General features: G+C 42.8%; 1 protein-coding gene across 1 annotated transcript in view; it reads left to right on the top strand.

Annotated features, from left to right (window-relative positions):
• BMPR1B (bone morphogenetic protein receptor type 1B) overlaps positions 1–14,713 on the top strand; it is a 58,614-nt gene that overhangs the window by 40,058 nt on the left and 3,843 nt on the right. The window contains exons 8-9 of the mRNA XM_006753897.2: positions 9,637–9,812; positions 12,729–12,859. Of these exons, the coding sequence (XP_006753960.1) occupies positions 9,637–9,812; positions 12,729–12,859 (307 nt within the window). The remainder of the gene's footprint in view (positions 1–9,636; positions 9,813–12,728; positions 12,860–14,713) is intronic.

Genomic DNA, 14,713 nt, shown 5'->3' with positions numbered 1-14,713 from the left:
CTCCCTCCCTCCCTCCCTTCCTTCCTTCCTTCCTTCCTTCCTTCCTTCCTTCCTTCTTTTGATAAAGAGAGAAGGAGAGAGAGATAGAAACATCAATGATGAGAGAGAATCATTGATTGGCTGCCTCTTGCACACTCCGTACTGGGGATCAAGCCCGCAACCTGGGCATGTGCCCTGACATTGAACTGTGACCTCCATGGCTCAACCACTGAGCCATGTCATCCAGGCTTATATTTTTTCAAGTGTTTAGATTATTAAAGTGCACATGTTTCTTTCTGCTCTTTCTCTATTACCTTTTACCTCCCTTCTTCCTCTCCCACCTTTCCCCTCTGTTTTAGGCACCAGCAACATCTACCAAAAGACCCTGCATGTGTGCAAAGGCTCAGTGAGATAGAGCAGCCTCCTTGAAGCCAACAGGGGGGTTCCTAACTGGCTCCCTGGGCCATACTGGGTTCTGCATGTGACTTTTACAAGCCTGTCAGTCTCCCCGCAGTTGCTGGTCCAGGGGGAATGTGCACTGTGCTGGACCAAACAGGGGCTTTTCCCTTTGCATAACACTTCTTGGAAGAATTCGTACTATCTTATATAATACATGTCCATGGGTATGCGCACACACAGATATTTAGAGCTTTTTATTACAATTGGGGTCAAAGCTAACCCAGGTTTGAGTTCTTAGACGTCATATGTGACCTTCCTGTGAGAACTTAACACTTTACACTACGTGGTAAGTGTTCTCTCAGGCTTTTAAGTCATTTCTGGGAGGTTCCAAGAGAAATTAAGAGCAAACTGTGCTTTAGAGATTTCCTGCACATGTAATTTTTTTAAAATCCTGAATTGGTTTCTTCATACACTGTCCTGAAAGTGATGTAAGTGCTGTTGCACTTCCTGGCCAGCACAGATTTAATCCAGGTGATGCCGTGGCAGACATTACCATTGCCCAAATCTCTCTTGGGAGGAGAAAACAGGACCCGTGAAATCCCTAGGAGGAACTTAACAAAGCTTTTTATTGTGTATCTGGAGGATCAAGGAAGCCTTCTGGTCCTACAGTGTCAGAATAATGTATATTTTTAGGGGGGAAATAAATCCTGGTTTGGGGGCCTCTCGGGTATTATATTTTAAATAGAAAACCTACCATGAAAACTGGGCTGTAATACGTGTCTCCCAATTGGTGATTGTCAGCTTGTCCAAGTGCAAAGGAGACAGAGTTGCCCAGCCCAGAGGGCACTAAATTTCCTCAGAGTCTTTCTGATGTCGCTATTTTTAGCACTGTGTCTGGTTTGTGTACTTGGTGGTTTTTGAAAAAAAGGGACATGGCTCAATGACTTGCCAAAGTCACAAAACTAAGCTAATTAGGGGCTGAGTCAGCTCTCCCAGTCAAGGTTTCTGCAGCCACATCCACCTCCTATTGAAGAGTTTTCAGTTCTGAAGCTCTGTGTTTAAGAAACCCTGAGGTTGCTCAGGATTTAATCACGAAAGCAATAAATGCTGTTGAAAAGTGAGGCTGAAACTCTCCTCTTTAGTTAGCATCTGACTGGGCAGAGCTCAGGGCAGCGAATCAGTCCCACAGCTGTTTGCAAGATGACCAGAAACACTATGGGCACGCACAGCCCTTCTGGAGGCTGCAGAGGATCATTCATGCCGTGGGAGGTCACTTTAGTCTCCCTCAGAGGAGATTTAATGTTATCTGGTATATGTGGTTAATTTCAAACCCCACTTGTAAGCCACAAGCAAACCCATGCCTCCCTCACATGTCTTTTGCCCCCAATCCTTCCTTTAATAAAAAAGTAATATGCAAATTGACTAAACGGAAGAACGACCAGAATGCCCATGGCCCCTTGCCCCAGCCAGCTCATCCCTGATGGCCCCTATCGGGTGGGCCGGCTGGACCCCACCAGTGCATGAATTTGTGCACCGGGCCTCTAGTGGGTATATAATTAAGAGAGGCTTAATTACCATGAAAAATATTTAATACAAAAATGGTGAAGACAGATACTAGGTTTTTTAAGATCTCCTTTATTTTCGGACACCAATATAAAAATGTTTTGCCTGCCCTTTATCCAGTGTATGACACTGATTTTAAAAGGCGTTCCCTGCTCCATTGAGTCCTGTGGGGAGCTCAGATTCATTTTTCAGACCTCTCAGGGTCCTATCTGGAGGCTCCACTTTGAGCCTATCGGATTCAGCAGGCGTTCTGTGATTGCCTCCCTCAGTTACTCTAATCTTGTGGTGCACACACACCACTCTAGGCACCAGGCCAAACCAAGGAGGACACTGCAGGAAGCCTGCCCAGATGTAGGCAGTAAAGCAGCTCCTTGTCTGTAGACATTAAAACCAATAATTCCTGGCTCAGTTGGTTAAAGTCATACCGTGCATTGGAAGGTTGCATGTTCGATTCCCAGTCAGGGCCTGTGTGTCTCTTTCACATTAATGTTTCTCTCCCTCCCTCCCTCTCTTAAAAAAATTCAATAAAAAAAAAAAACTAAATTAAACTAAAACCAGTAACAATGATCACCTTGTGCCCAGGTTCTAAACAGTGTCAGTGATGACATACATTTCCCAGCAGGTGCATTGCTTCCACCTTTCCCTCCTCAGTAAGCCCCTCCCTGGCACGTGCAGAGAAGAAGAGGAACATCTTAGTCTTATTTCCGCCCTTCTCTCCTCTCCTCTCCGTTTTTCTTTGTCTCACAGCCTCAGAGTCTTTGCTTCCTTCCCAGGGCCTGAAGCAGTTGCCCTGGGAGCTCTCACTTGTGTGCCCTCCTGGGTGAGAAGTGCCATTCAGAGTGTGCACACCCTTAGGAGGCCTCTTGGTCTTCAGTGTAGACCTCTTACTCTCTGTGCTGGCTGCTTCTCCTTCTTCTTTTTTTAATGAACATACCACTGTCGTCCAGGGGACTTTGGTCAGGAATATAGCTGTTTCCATGCCTCTTTATGCAATCCTAGCTGAGGGCACTCTGCATTTTAAGATTCATACACAGATAGACTTCATCATCCTCATCTCACCTGGTACAGTAAGGAACTCCATGTCACTCACAGTTCGTTGCCATATCAGCCCTCTCTCTCCCATGTATGTTGTACCTTTTCTACACGATGTAGCCACTGGTTCTTTTCTTCCCCAAATACCATCAGCTCAAGGTACATGTTGTGTAGGGTATTGTTTAAAATTTAGTGATAACTTTCATGGTACCAGAATATTTTTCCTGATCTTTTTCTTACAGGGGTTAACATCTTCTCATGACCCTAGGGCAGAGGGGAGACCCCTCTTCTCCCTAGCTGACTTGCTCGTTGCCTCCAACCTTACTGTTTATTTATGTCTCAGAAAACTTTAGGTATTTTTATTTTATCCTGTCCCAGCTCTACTTTCCCTAAAGTTCATAAAGAAAAACACCCATTAAAGTGAAAAGTGTGATTTCAAAACAAAGGAAGTTTTTTCTTTGAGAGCAATCTACTTGACATCCCCTAATTTATTTTATTTTGTTTAAGTTATAATTTTATTCTCTTCCAATTCTACTTAAGTCTGTGTCACACCAGTGCTCACATTAACAGGGACCAAGGCTGTGGTGGATCTGATGGTGGCATCCTATATAATAAAACCCTAATATGTAAATAGACCGAACAGAGGAACAACTGGTCGTTATGATGCGCATTGACCACCAGGAGGCAGATGCTTAACGCAGGAGCTGCCTCCTGGTGGTCAGTGTGCTCCCACAAGGGGAGCGCCACTCAGCCAGAAGCCAGGCTCATGGCTGGCAAGTGTAGCAGCAGTGGCAGGAGCCTCTCTCACCTCTGCTGCAGGCGGGCAGTAAGGAGGGAGGGGTCCTGGACTGCAAGAGGTATGTCTGACTGCCGGCTTAGGCCCAATCCCTGGCAGGTGGACATCCCCTGAAAGGTCCTGGATTGTGAGAGGGCATAGGCTGGGCTGAGGGACCCCTCCCCCCAAGTGCACTAGGCAAGTGTAGCAGCAGTGGCAGGAGCCTCTCTCACCTCTGCTGCAGGCGGGCAGTAAGGAGGGAGGGGTCCTGGACTGCAAGAAGTATGTCTGACTGCCGGCTTAGGCCCAATCCCTGGCAGGTGGACATCCCCTGAAAGGTCCTGGATTGTGAGAGGGCATAGGCTGGGCTGAGGGACCCCTCCCCCCAAATGCACTGATCCGTTAATTATAAAATTCAGTTAATTATAAAATCACAAATGGGGAACAATGCCCCTGTAATTCTGGAACCCAGTTCTTCAATCATGAAAAGTGAGAAGAAGTTTTCTGTATAATGAATGCAGTGCCCATGATTTTGATGGGATATTTTCAGTTCTTTCTGGTAGAAACTTTTTTTTTTCTGTAATTTTGTTGTTAATTGAGACAGTTTTTGATGGTTAGAGCCTGCTGCCTGTAACCTATGCCTTCATCATTGAAATGTATGTCTTTCTTGTTCTTGATCCTCCTGAGTTCTTTTTAATTAAAATATATCTAATTCTAGTTTATAGGGGTGGGGAGGGGCAAAAGTAGGTTTACAGTTGTGAGTATGCAAAACAGAGTTAATTCTTGTGTTATTATTTATTAATTATTGTATTATTTTCCATAGGAACAAGTGTAGCCCTACTTTTGCCCCACCCTGTATTTTAAACATAAAAAAGTAGAAAAAAAATTAATGAAACACTTATGCAATAATTTTTTTTTTATATATAAATCCTCACCCGGGCATATTTTTTCCATTGATTTTCAAAGAGATTGTAAGGGAGAGGGGGAGAAAGAGATATTAGATAGATAGATAGATAGATAGATAGACAGACAGACAGACAGACAGAGACAGCAATTGGTTGCCTCCAGCACACTCCCTGACTGGGGCTGGGGATTAGGCCTGCAGCCCAGGTAAGTGCCCTTGACAGGCAATCAAGCCCACAACCCTGCAGTGTGTGGGTCAGTGCTCTAACCATTTGGAAACACCGGCCAGGGCTCATATAAAAATTTAAGGTCACCAGATGTTACCAATTTGCCTTATTTTATCTGATCTTTCTTTTTAAAACAAATACAGTGTTGAAGATAGCCCTGTTGCATTCTCTTCCCTACTTTATTCCCCTTTATCCCTGGCAGAGGTAATCAGTATCTGAAGTTGGTATTTATCTTTTCTGTATATGATTTTAAAAATTGACTCCATGTGTGGGCAGCCACTGCAGTACATAGGGTTATGTTGTGGGTTTGGAGCTGTTTTCTCTGACTCTGCTCCCTTGTGAGTGTCCATCTCTTCTTGCCAGCCTTGTTTCTCACCCCTCCCCATCCCTCAATGGAAAAGGAGGGGGTGGGACGTTGAAGGTGCCCTGACTTTTTCTGCCTTTTCTGCTTCCTTCTTTGCTCTTGGGCCCTCCTCCAGTTACTCCCTACCCCATGCTTGTATGCTCTGCACCATCCCACTCTACCTGCCATCTCTCTTTCTCCCTTTCTTCTCGGTGCCCCAGTGTTCAGTGAGTTTAATTTCTGTTTGTGGCCTTGAAGATTACCAAGCTCAGTTTTTCTCTGTCCTTATTTAGGACAGGTAAGATCATGTTTCTGAAAACCCAGGAGAGAGATGCAGGGTAATTACTTTCAAGTACAGAAACCCTCCTGAGAGAAGAGGCAGAGCTCTATGTTTTGGAGGATCTGATGTTTTATAATATCAGATGTGGATTACTTACAATTATCATGGTTGTTGTTTCAGTGTAGTGCTAAAGGCATTTGCCTTTAGGTTAACCCCTTCCCCGGCAGAAACGTGTATACACGTTTTCACAAAATGTTCTTTTTCAGTCGTCGACGAGTATACTAAGAAAATATGGTAAAAAAATATGGTTTATAGGAAGACGAGTTACAAACTGTTTTCATAACCAGCATCAAAAATACTATATAGAACCAAAATAAAAAAATTAGTCTGAAAAAGAAACGTTTTTAACAAAAAAATTGTTGGGGAAGGGGTTAATAGTAATCATTTGCAAATTAATTGGCTTAACAAAATTCTATTTGTCCTCTGATTATCAGTAATATCTCATTTTATGATCTATACATAATAGAGATTTTTACATTTATCCTTAAATTATCCAAAGTGAACTTTACTGTAAACAGTCCTCTTTCTTCTTTCATTTAAAGCATATAATTTGCCTGCCTGGTGCAGAGCAGGCTGTGAGTGGAGATGGATCAGTGCTCTCCTCTTTAGGGACAGACCACCTGGTTGTGACAGATAGTCAGGGCTGAGAGGAGTTTACAGTCTTAGGCGGAAGACAGATATTTGTACAGATACTACAAGTGAGCATATTTATTCGGGTACCATGAGGAAAATCACCTAGAGTGGAAAATCACCAAGGTGGACGAAGGACAGTCGTGCCCAGAATTCCTAGCTTGTGTAGGAACTGGTTTTGGGGGATTTGATGGGGATACAAAATCCTTGACTGTACGTTCTTCAGAGTTTGAAGGTTTAAGAGCTTAGAGGTGAACTATATATAGTCTGGCCATCACAAATCTTGACTCTATTATAAGATAACAACTAACTTTCAGTTTCCCATTGATGTTTCAATGTCACACATTCCATTAGCTCTTCCTGACCTCTCAAAAACAATAATGCATTAAGGAGCTATGAGTAAGAATGGAAAGGAGTTGCCTAAAATCTTTATCAGCTGTGGTCAGAGTATATCTTTGACCTGAATACACTCCTGTGGGGCCCATGCTAAGATGGGTCTTGGTTTCCTTTCGCAGTAATGTTCTGGAACATAATTTAGGCTCTTTTCTGTCTTTCCATCTGCAAACCCTCAGGTTTGTTTCTCTGCATAGAACTCAGAATTCTGTAGCTGGTGTCACCACTGTCTTCCTCTAATGATTCATAATTATAAATTACTAGAGGCCTGGTGCACAAAAATTTGTGCACTCGGTGGTGGTGGGGGGGGGGTCCCTCAGCCTGGCCTGTGCGCTCTCACAGTCTGGGACCTCGGGGGATGTCTGACTGCCTCTCGCAATCCGGGACCGCTGGCTCCTAACCGCTTACCTGCCTCCCTCCTGATCGCCCCTAACCACCTCTGCCTGCTTATCTGATCTCCCCTAACTGCTCCCCTACCAGCCTGATTGCCCTTAACTACTCCCCTGCTGGCCTGATTGCCCCTAACCACCTCTGCCTCGCCCTGCACCCAGGACCCAGGATTCCCTCCTCCAGTCAGTCGCAGGTACTCGGGATCCGGGCTTTCCTGCTTCTGGCTGGCTGCAGGCACACAGGACCTGGACTGGCTTTGCCTGGGCTGGCCACAGCTACAGGAGACTGTGGGTGGGTGGCTTCATCCAGGTGGCAGCTGCTGGTGCCCGGGACTGCAAGGTAGGCAGCTTGTCCCTCTCTTGGACTGCAGCCCTAGCCACTGGCGCCTGGGACCGCAGGGTGAGCAGCTTGTCCCAGCTCGCTCCAGCTCTGAGGCCACAGCTGGCTGAAAGCAGGTATCTGGGGTTTGTTTAGCTTCTATAATTGAAATTTTGTTGCTTTCGGAGCTCAGAGCCAGGCCGTGGCAGGCGGGGAACCTTGATTTCCTCCATCACTGGAGCAAGCAAACCTCCTGCTCGCTTCAGCTGCATGGCTGCCAGCTGCCATTTTTGTTGGCAGTTAATTTGCATATCTCGCTGATTAGCCAATGGGAAGTGTAGCAGAGGTACGGTTAATTACCCTTTTTGTCTTTTATTAGGATAGCACACACACATACACACAAACACACAGCATACTAAGGAAATACCTACTGTGTGCTCACAGGAGAGGTGTCAGTAGAGAGACCTTACTTTATAATTGAAGGTGGAGCTTTTGCAGGATCTTTTAAATCTGATATTTTCCCAGTTTATCATTCAACCTCTTCTCAGCTCACTTGCCTTCCTCACCATTTATGACTTAGGTACACAAATGACATTTGTTATTATACCATGTCGGTAAATAATAAGAATGTATGTTTTAACTTCTTTTCCTAGTCAGAAAAGAAGCCAGAACACTAAGACTTACATTTACAGATGATAAGCAATACCAGCTATTTAGGTTTTTTTTCAGTGTTATAAATTTACACTTTAACTTTTAATTTAGGAAAATAGAGTCCATACGTCAAAGCTCCTGGGAGATTACAAGGGGCCTATGGGTACATTTGTTCCATGTCTGCTGCAGTAACTCTAGAGTAAGGATTTTAGCTGGAAGTGAATTTTAAAAGGTTCAGAGAAAGAAGCTTTGGATTTATAAGTTTTTAGTAACTATAAACAGTTTTGAGATCTACAGAGGGGCATTTGTTACCCTTTAAATTTTCCCAAGTGACAGTACATATTTTATGTTTAGAAGACAGAGATTGAGGCAATAAAATCAAGCCAAGAAGCTCCCCTCCTCCCAACAAAAGGCACTAGTGTTTTGGAAAGCCTGGTATTGCCTGTGACTCAGCAAGACAAAGGTGATGTTCCATATTTCTCACTCTTTTCAGTGTTGAGGAGAAATAACATGTCAATGCTTGAGAGTCAATGGAGTGTGATGAAAATAAAATTAAAATTAAAAAAAACCAGACAAACACTTTCTTGGGAATCAGGAGCTAGGCAGGTTTATCAAAGATGTCCCCCAAACTTCAATTTAATGAATTTTTGTACCTTTTCTGTTTTATAGTTTCTTCACCCATCAGCACTAGGGTTTATTGCTCTTCTTCCTAGTCCTATTCATTTTTATTGAGGTAGTTCTCGTTAAACCTACTATGTGCATACTCCTGTGCTGGTGGCAGTGTTACATGTCTCCTTTAATCATCAACCTGTCAGGCAGTGGTAGTGCAACCACTTTGAAACATGGGTGCAGCACTGGGGCCCCAGCTCCCAGCACGGAGGCAGTGGTTCTCAGGCCCGGCCTGCAGACTGGGGTCCATTCATCACAGATGTCCTTCCAGTCTATAGGAGGAATTACAAGTGGGTCATGTTGTGAAATTTTCATAAAGATAAAGATATTATATTCAACTAGTGGTCTGGTACACAGATTTGTGAACCTTGAAAGCAAATTGATTAGAATTCCTGGTGCTGCCACAGCTTGAAAGGCGTCTGTGGAGCATGTGTGGGGAGGGGCGGTGGGGGAGGAGTAGAAAAAGAAAGAAAACTCACGCTAGGGTCTTCCGGCTCACAGAGCTGGCTCCAGTGCAGGGCCTAATGCAGGTGGTCCGGGTGGTGGCCGGCAGGGCGGGACTGGAAGAGATGGACAGACATGCCCTGGAGCCAACCTCCCATGGTCCCTTCCTGGCCCCCAGCTACACCTGGGGTGGCACCTTGGCTCAAAGGGCATCTGCAGAGTGAGCAGGGTCTCTCCAGTAGGTAGAGTCCCTCGGCCTGGCCTGTGGGGATCTGGCAGAAACCGGCTCTCCGACATCCCTCAAGGGGCCCCAGAGTGCGAGAAGGCACTCTGCAAAGTTGCTGTCATACAGGGTGTGGGACGCAAATGCAAGTGTGAAGTATTCTGATTGTCATCTTTATTGTGTTTTTACCCGTGAATATTTAATATAACTCTTGGCTAGGAATGTTTTTCCAGGAAATGGTTTTCCCTGAAGGGATACCTTTTCCCATTTTCCACTAAAGCCCTGGTTCAGGAATCACCTTGATTTGACCCTTGGTTCTCTTCAGTACTGACGGTGCTCTGCTTTACTTCCCCTTAGCGATACAAATGAAGTTGACATACCACCCAACACTCGTGTTGGCACCAAGCGCTATATGCCTCCAGAAGTGTTGGATGAGAGCTTGAATAGAAATCACTTTCAATCTTACATCATGGCCGATATGTACAGCTTTGGGCTCATTCTTTGGGAGGTGACTAGGAGATGCGTATCAGGAGGTAAGTACCAGTGGTACCATTGGGCTATTACAATTCCTTTTTTCTCTCTCTTTTTTAAAATCCTCACCCGAGGATATTTTTCCATTGATTTTCTTAGAGAGAGTGGAAGAGATAGGGAAATAGAAACATCGATGTGAGAGAAACACATCAACTGGTTGCCTCCCACACGTGCCCGGGCCCGGGCCCCAGAGGAGCCTGCATCAGAGGTATGTACCCTTGACTGGAAGTGAACCCAGGATCGTTTAGTCTCCAGGCTGATGCTCTATCCACTGAGCAAACCAGCTAGGGCCAAATCCTTTTTTCTGATCAGAAATCAAAGTTGTCTACACAATCAAATTTTGTCCTTTATTTCTGTTGACTCAGTCATGATCCTCCTAGGAAATAATACTTCACATCATAGAATTACCTTTGACTGCATTCTTCTCTCCACCTATGACTGAGGCATCTCTTCTAGGCACATTGTCAACTTCCTCTGTCTTTTCGAAGATCACCCTGTTCTATTATATGTATTGTCTCACTTCTCTCTTGAACTCTTTCTCTAGCCATTGCTTTATCAAGTTAGCCTCCTTCTCTACCCCTTCCATCTTCTTCTTACCAATCTGCTGGGCCCCCTGCCCAATTCTAGGGCCCCATTTCCTGTGGCTTCCTCTGCTCAGATGAAAAGACATAACTGTGGGGTGGGACACCCATTATTTAACCTCCCGCCCTACTTCTTAACTTTCTACAATACTTACTCATAAAGCAATTTGAAAACATCAGTTTTTATCAAAATGAAATTAAAGCATAAGAATATTAGTATTGGTCATGGTAATCTTTTTACAAACATAAAGTTTCCCTAGTAAGACTAACTAAGGAAACATCCTTAAATATTCAGAGGTGTTATTATTGCTTGTAGCATTGTGCCTTCTGCTGCATAATTTGTCTTTTAGTAGATTCCAGCACCTTTCAGTTGAGGAGCTGAGTCTGAGGCTCTTTGGTATCAAGTATGTTGTTTATGGTTCTAGTCAAGGTTGTACTTGATAAGTAAATCCTGGTACTGCTGCTCTTCCTCTTGATGGAGGTGAGTTAAACTCACCTTCATGAAAACTGGAGCTTGCCCAATATTCTGAAAGTGTAGCCTACAGTTAACTAGTCCTGGCATTTGTATCTGTAAACCTTTGACAAGTTACTAACTTTCCTTTCTTTCAGTTTTCTTATCTTAAGAGAGAGATGGATTATTGCACTACCTCAGGGGGTTGTGAGGTTTTTGTGATTGTAAAGAGAATTAACATTGCCTGACCCATAAATAGTACTCAATACATGTTAGCTGTTATTTTAAATTTTCACTTTGATTGGTAGAGCCTTAACTTACATTTAGAATCCTATTGAAATATAAAGGAGAAACAGTTGATCAATAGGCATTCATACTTCTGTAGCAAGATCATCTTCAGTGGTGCAGTGCCTTCTAATCACTCTAGAGATTCTGAACTTCTCATTAGCTTAAGCTGAAATAGAGCACATCCCCTCTGAAATGAGAGAACTCTTTTTGGTCCAAAGGGAAGTTAATGTAGAACATTTTTCTGATTCAGATATTGAATAAGTCTCCCATCATATTATGAAGAAGAAAAGGAGCAACAAAAACATAAATTAACTGCCTATGCTTTGATTTTGTTTTGTAGAGGAAGTGAGCATGTTTTTGAACAAAATGTTTATACTTATTTAAGACTAGAGGCCTGGTGCATGAATTCGTACACAGATGGGGTCCCTCAGCCTGGCCGGCAATTGGGGCCAATGGGGGCTATCTCGCCCAGTCCTGATCGGGGCCGGCCAGCGGCAGGTTAGCCAGCTGCGGGGAGGGACCCTCAAGAGGTTGGGACCATGGAAGGATGGCCAGCTGCAGGGGTTTGGCTGTGGGACTGCACTGATCACCTGGCCAGCTGAGGGTAGGGACCGAGGGAGACTGGCCAGCCTCAGGAGGTTGGCTGTGGGAGCACACTGTCAACCAGGGGGCAGGCATTGAGCGTCTTCCCCCTGGTGGTCAGTGCACGTCATAGTGACCGGTTGATTGGTTGTTCAGTCAACCGGTCGTAATGGTCACTTAGGCTTTTGTATAGAGATAAGTTTATAGGAGTTAAAGGAATAGGATAATATAAGATTACTTCTCAAATTATGTTTCCCTGGAAATCTAAAGCAATTAGGGCAACAAGAAGCCTGTATTTGAAAGCCTGTGGTTGGAATATGGGCAAAATGATTCTTAGCTTAAAAACAAGCTGGGGTACCCTGGCCAGAGTGGCTCAGTTTCTTGGGTGTTGTCCCATGCACCAAGTAGCTGCTGGTTCATTTCCTGGTCATGGCACATGCCCAGGTTGCAGGCTTGATCCCAGTAAAGGCCAGGAGGTAGCCGATCAATGTTAATATTTTTAGGTGTGTACATTTCTCTAAATTTTAAATATGGAAGAATGCATTCTTATGATTAAGCAGAAAAAATGTAAATGTGACATTTTATTCAAGTAGAATACACTGCCAAATTTATTATGAGATTCATAACCTCATATTGCAGTAATAGAAATGATCACATCTTATACGTATGAGTTTGGAATGTGTCTGCCAAATTTGCATGGAGATTTAATATAGATTTTTAAAAAATTTTGGCATACAAGAGCCCTTGTAAAATTGGAAGTAAATTTGAGGTGCTTATTTTACTTAGCTTTTGGAAATTAGAAGAAAAGGATTGAAGACCTAAAGTAATATGTTTCATTGGAATTTTCATTTATTTAAAAATTAGATTAAGTGTCATTTAGGAACATTTTTTTAAAGATTTATTTTGCTGTTTTTCAGTCTTGTCTTTAGTACCGACAGAACTTTATTTTGAGAACAGTTTGTATGTTAGAATTTTATTTCACAGAAAAAAGTATAATAGTAAAACTGTGTTTTTAGGTGCAGTGGAAGAATACCAGCTTCCCTATCACGACTTGGTGCCCAGTGACCCCTCTTATGAGGACATGAGAGAGATCGTATGCATCAAGAAGCTCCGTCCCTCATTCCCCAGCCGGTGGAGTGGCGATGAGGTAAGGTTCCAGGAAGCCATGTGCTATAGAAATTTTCCCTTTTTGCCAAAATTCCAAATATTGATTGCAGGAGTTCTTATTCTTCTTTGTTCTGTTGGTGATGATAGTGATGCCTCACTGTGATGATTTATATGGTGCTACGTGTAATGTGGTAAATTGTTCCTTTTTTCCTAACTTGATTTTGCCGCTTCCAAAATATATTGAGTGGGTTAACATTTAGCCATCATAACAGATAACATTATTTCATTTATTTGTGATGTCCTGACAATGGCATAAAGGCTCTATTTCTCTGTGTGTGTGTTTTTATTTTTATTTTTTACTTTTTAAAAAATTCTTTATTGTTTAAAGCAGTGGTTCTCAGCCCTCCTAATGCTGTGACCCTTTAATACAGTTCCTCATGTTGTGGTGACCCCCAACCATAAAATTATTTTCATTGCTACTTCATAACTGTAATTTTGCTACTGTTATGAATTGTAATGTAAATATCTGATATGCAGGATGTATTTTCATTGTTCGTGACCCACAGGTTGAGAACCGCTGGTTTAAAGTATTAAATATGTCTCCTTTTCCCCTTATTGATTTCTCCCAGCCATTCCAACCCCCCAGCATATGCCCTCACCCCCCCCCAGTGTCTTTGCAAATGGTTTATGCTTATATTCATGCAAAAAAGTCCTTTGGTTCACCTCCCCACCTCCCCTGCCTTCCTTCTGAAGTTGGACAGTCTGTTCAATGCTTCTATGTCTCTGGACCTATTTTTGTTCATCAGTTTATGTTGTTCATTATATTCCATAAATGAGTGAGATCATGTGATATTTATCTTTCTTCAACTGGTTTATTTCGCTTAGCATAATGCTCTCCAGGTCCACCTATGCTGTTGTGAATGGTAAGAGTTCCCTCCTTTTTACAGCAGCGTAGTATTCCATTGTGAGGATGTACCACTGTTTTTTAATCCACTCATCTGCTGATGGGCACTTGGACTGTTTACAAATCTAAGCTATTGTAAATTGTGCTGCTATGAACGTAGGGGTGCATATATCCTTTCTGATTGGTGTTTCTGATTTCTTGGGATATATTCCTAGAAGTGTGGATGATTAGTGACTTTGAGCATCTTTTTATATGTCTCTTGTCCTATGTATGTCCTCTTTCGAAAAGTGTCTATTTAGGTCCTTTGACCATTTTCTGATGGATTGTTTATCTTCCTTTTGTTAAGTTGTATGAGTTCCCTATAAATTTTGGAGATTAAGCCCTTATCAGATACTGTAGGTCCTCGGGTTATGTCACAGATCCATTCCTACAGCGACATAATGTGATTTTCACTGTAAGTGGGAACCTGATACAGAAGCTCCTACGTCACTCACATGGAGCACATACACAGCAGTAATGAAGTGAAACAGTAAAAAAATTTAAAAGAAAGATAATTCCTGACCTTTACTTGTGGTAAATTAATAATAAAAAATGTAAAGCACATAATGCACGTACATCAAAATGATGGAATTTTTTTTATATAAATAAGTGGGAGATTGCGACGTAACCACGAAACAATGTATGTCGAGTCCGATGTAACCCAAGGACTGCCTGTATAACATTGGTAAATATGTTTTCCCACGCAGTGAGCTTTCTTGATTTTTTTTTATGGTTTCTTTTGCTGTGCAGAAGTTTTTATTTTGATGTAGTCCCATTTGTTTATTTTCTCCTTAGTTTCCATTGCCCTAGGAGCTGTATCAGAAAAGATATCGGTATGAAATATGTCTGAGATTTTGCTGCTTATGGATTCTTTTAAGATTTTTGTGGTTTTCCCGTCTTATGATTAAGTCCTTTATCCATTTTGAGTTTATTTTTGTATATGGTGTAAGT

Source organism: Myotis davidii, unplaced genomic scaffold, assembly GCF_000327345.1.
Source record: "Myotis davidii unplaced genomic scaffold, ASM32734v1 scaffold252, whole genome shotgun sequence".
In the NCBI taxonomy this organism is placed as follows: Eukaryota; Metazoa; Chordata; class Mammalia; order Chiroptera; family Vespertilionidae; genus Myotis; species Myotis davidii.
The sequence above is the reverse complement of the archived record's forward strand: the minus strand, read 5'-3'. Positions and strand labels throughout refer to the sequence as shown.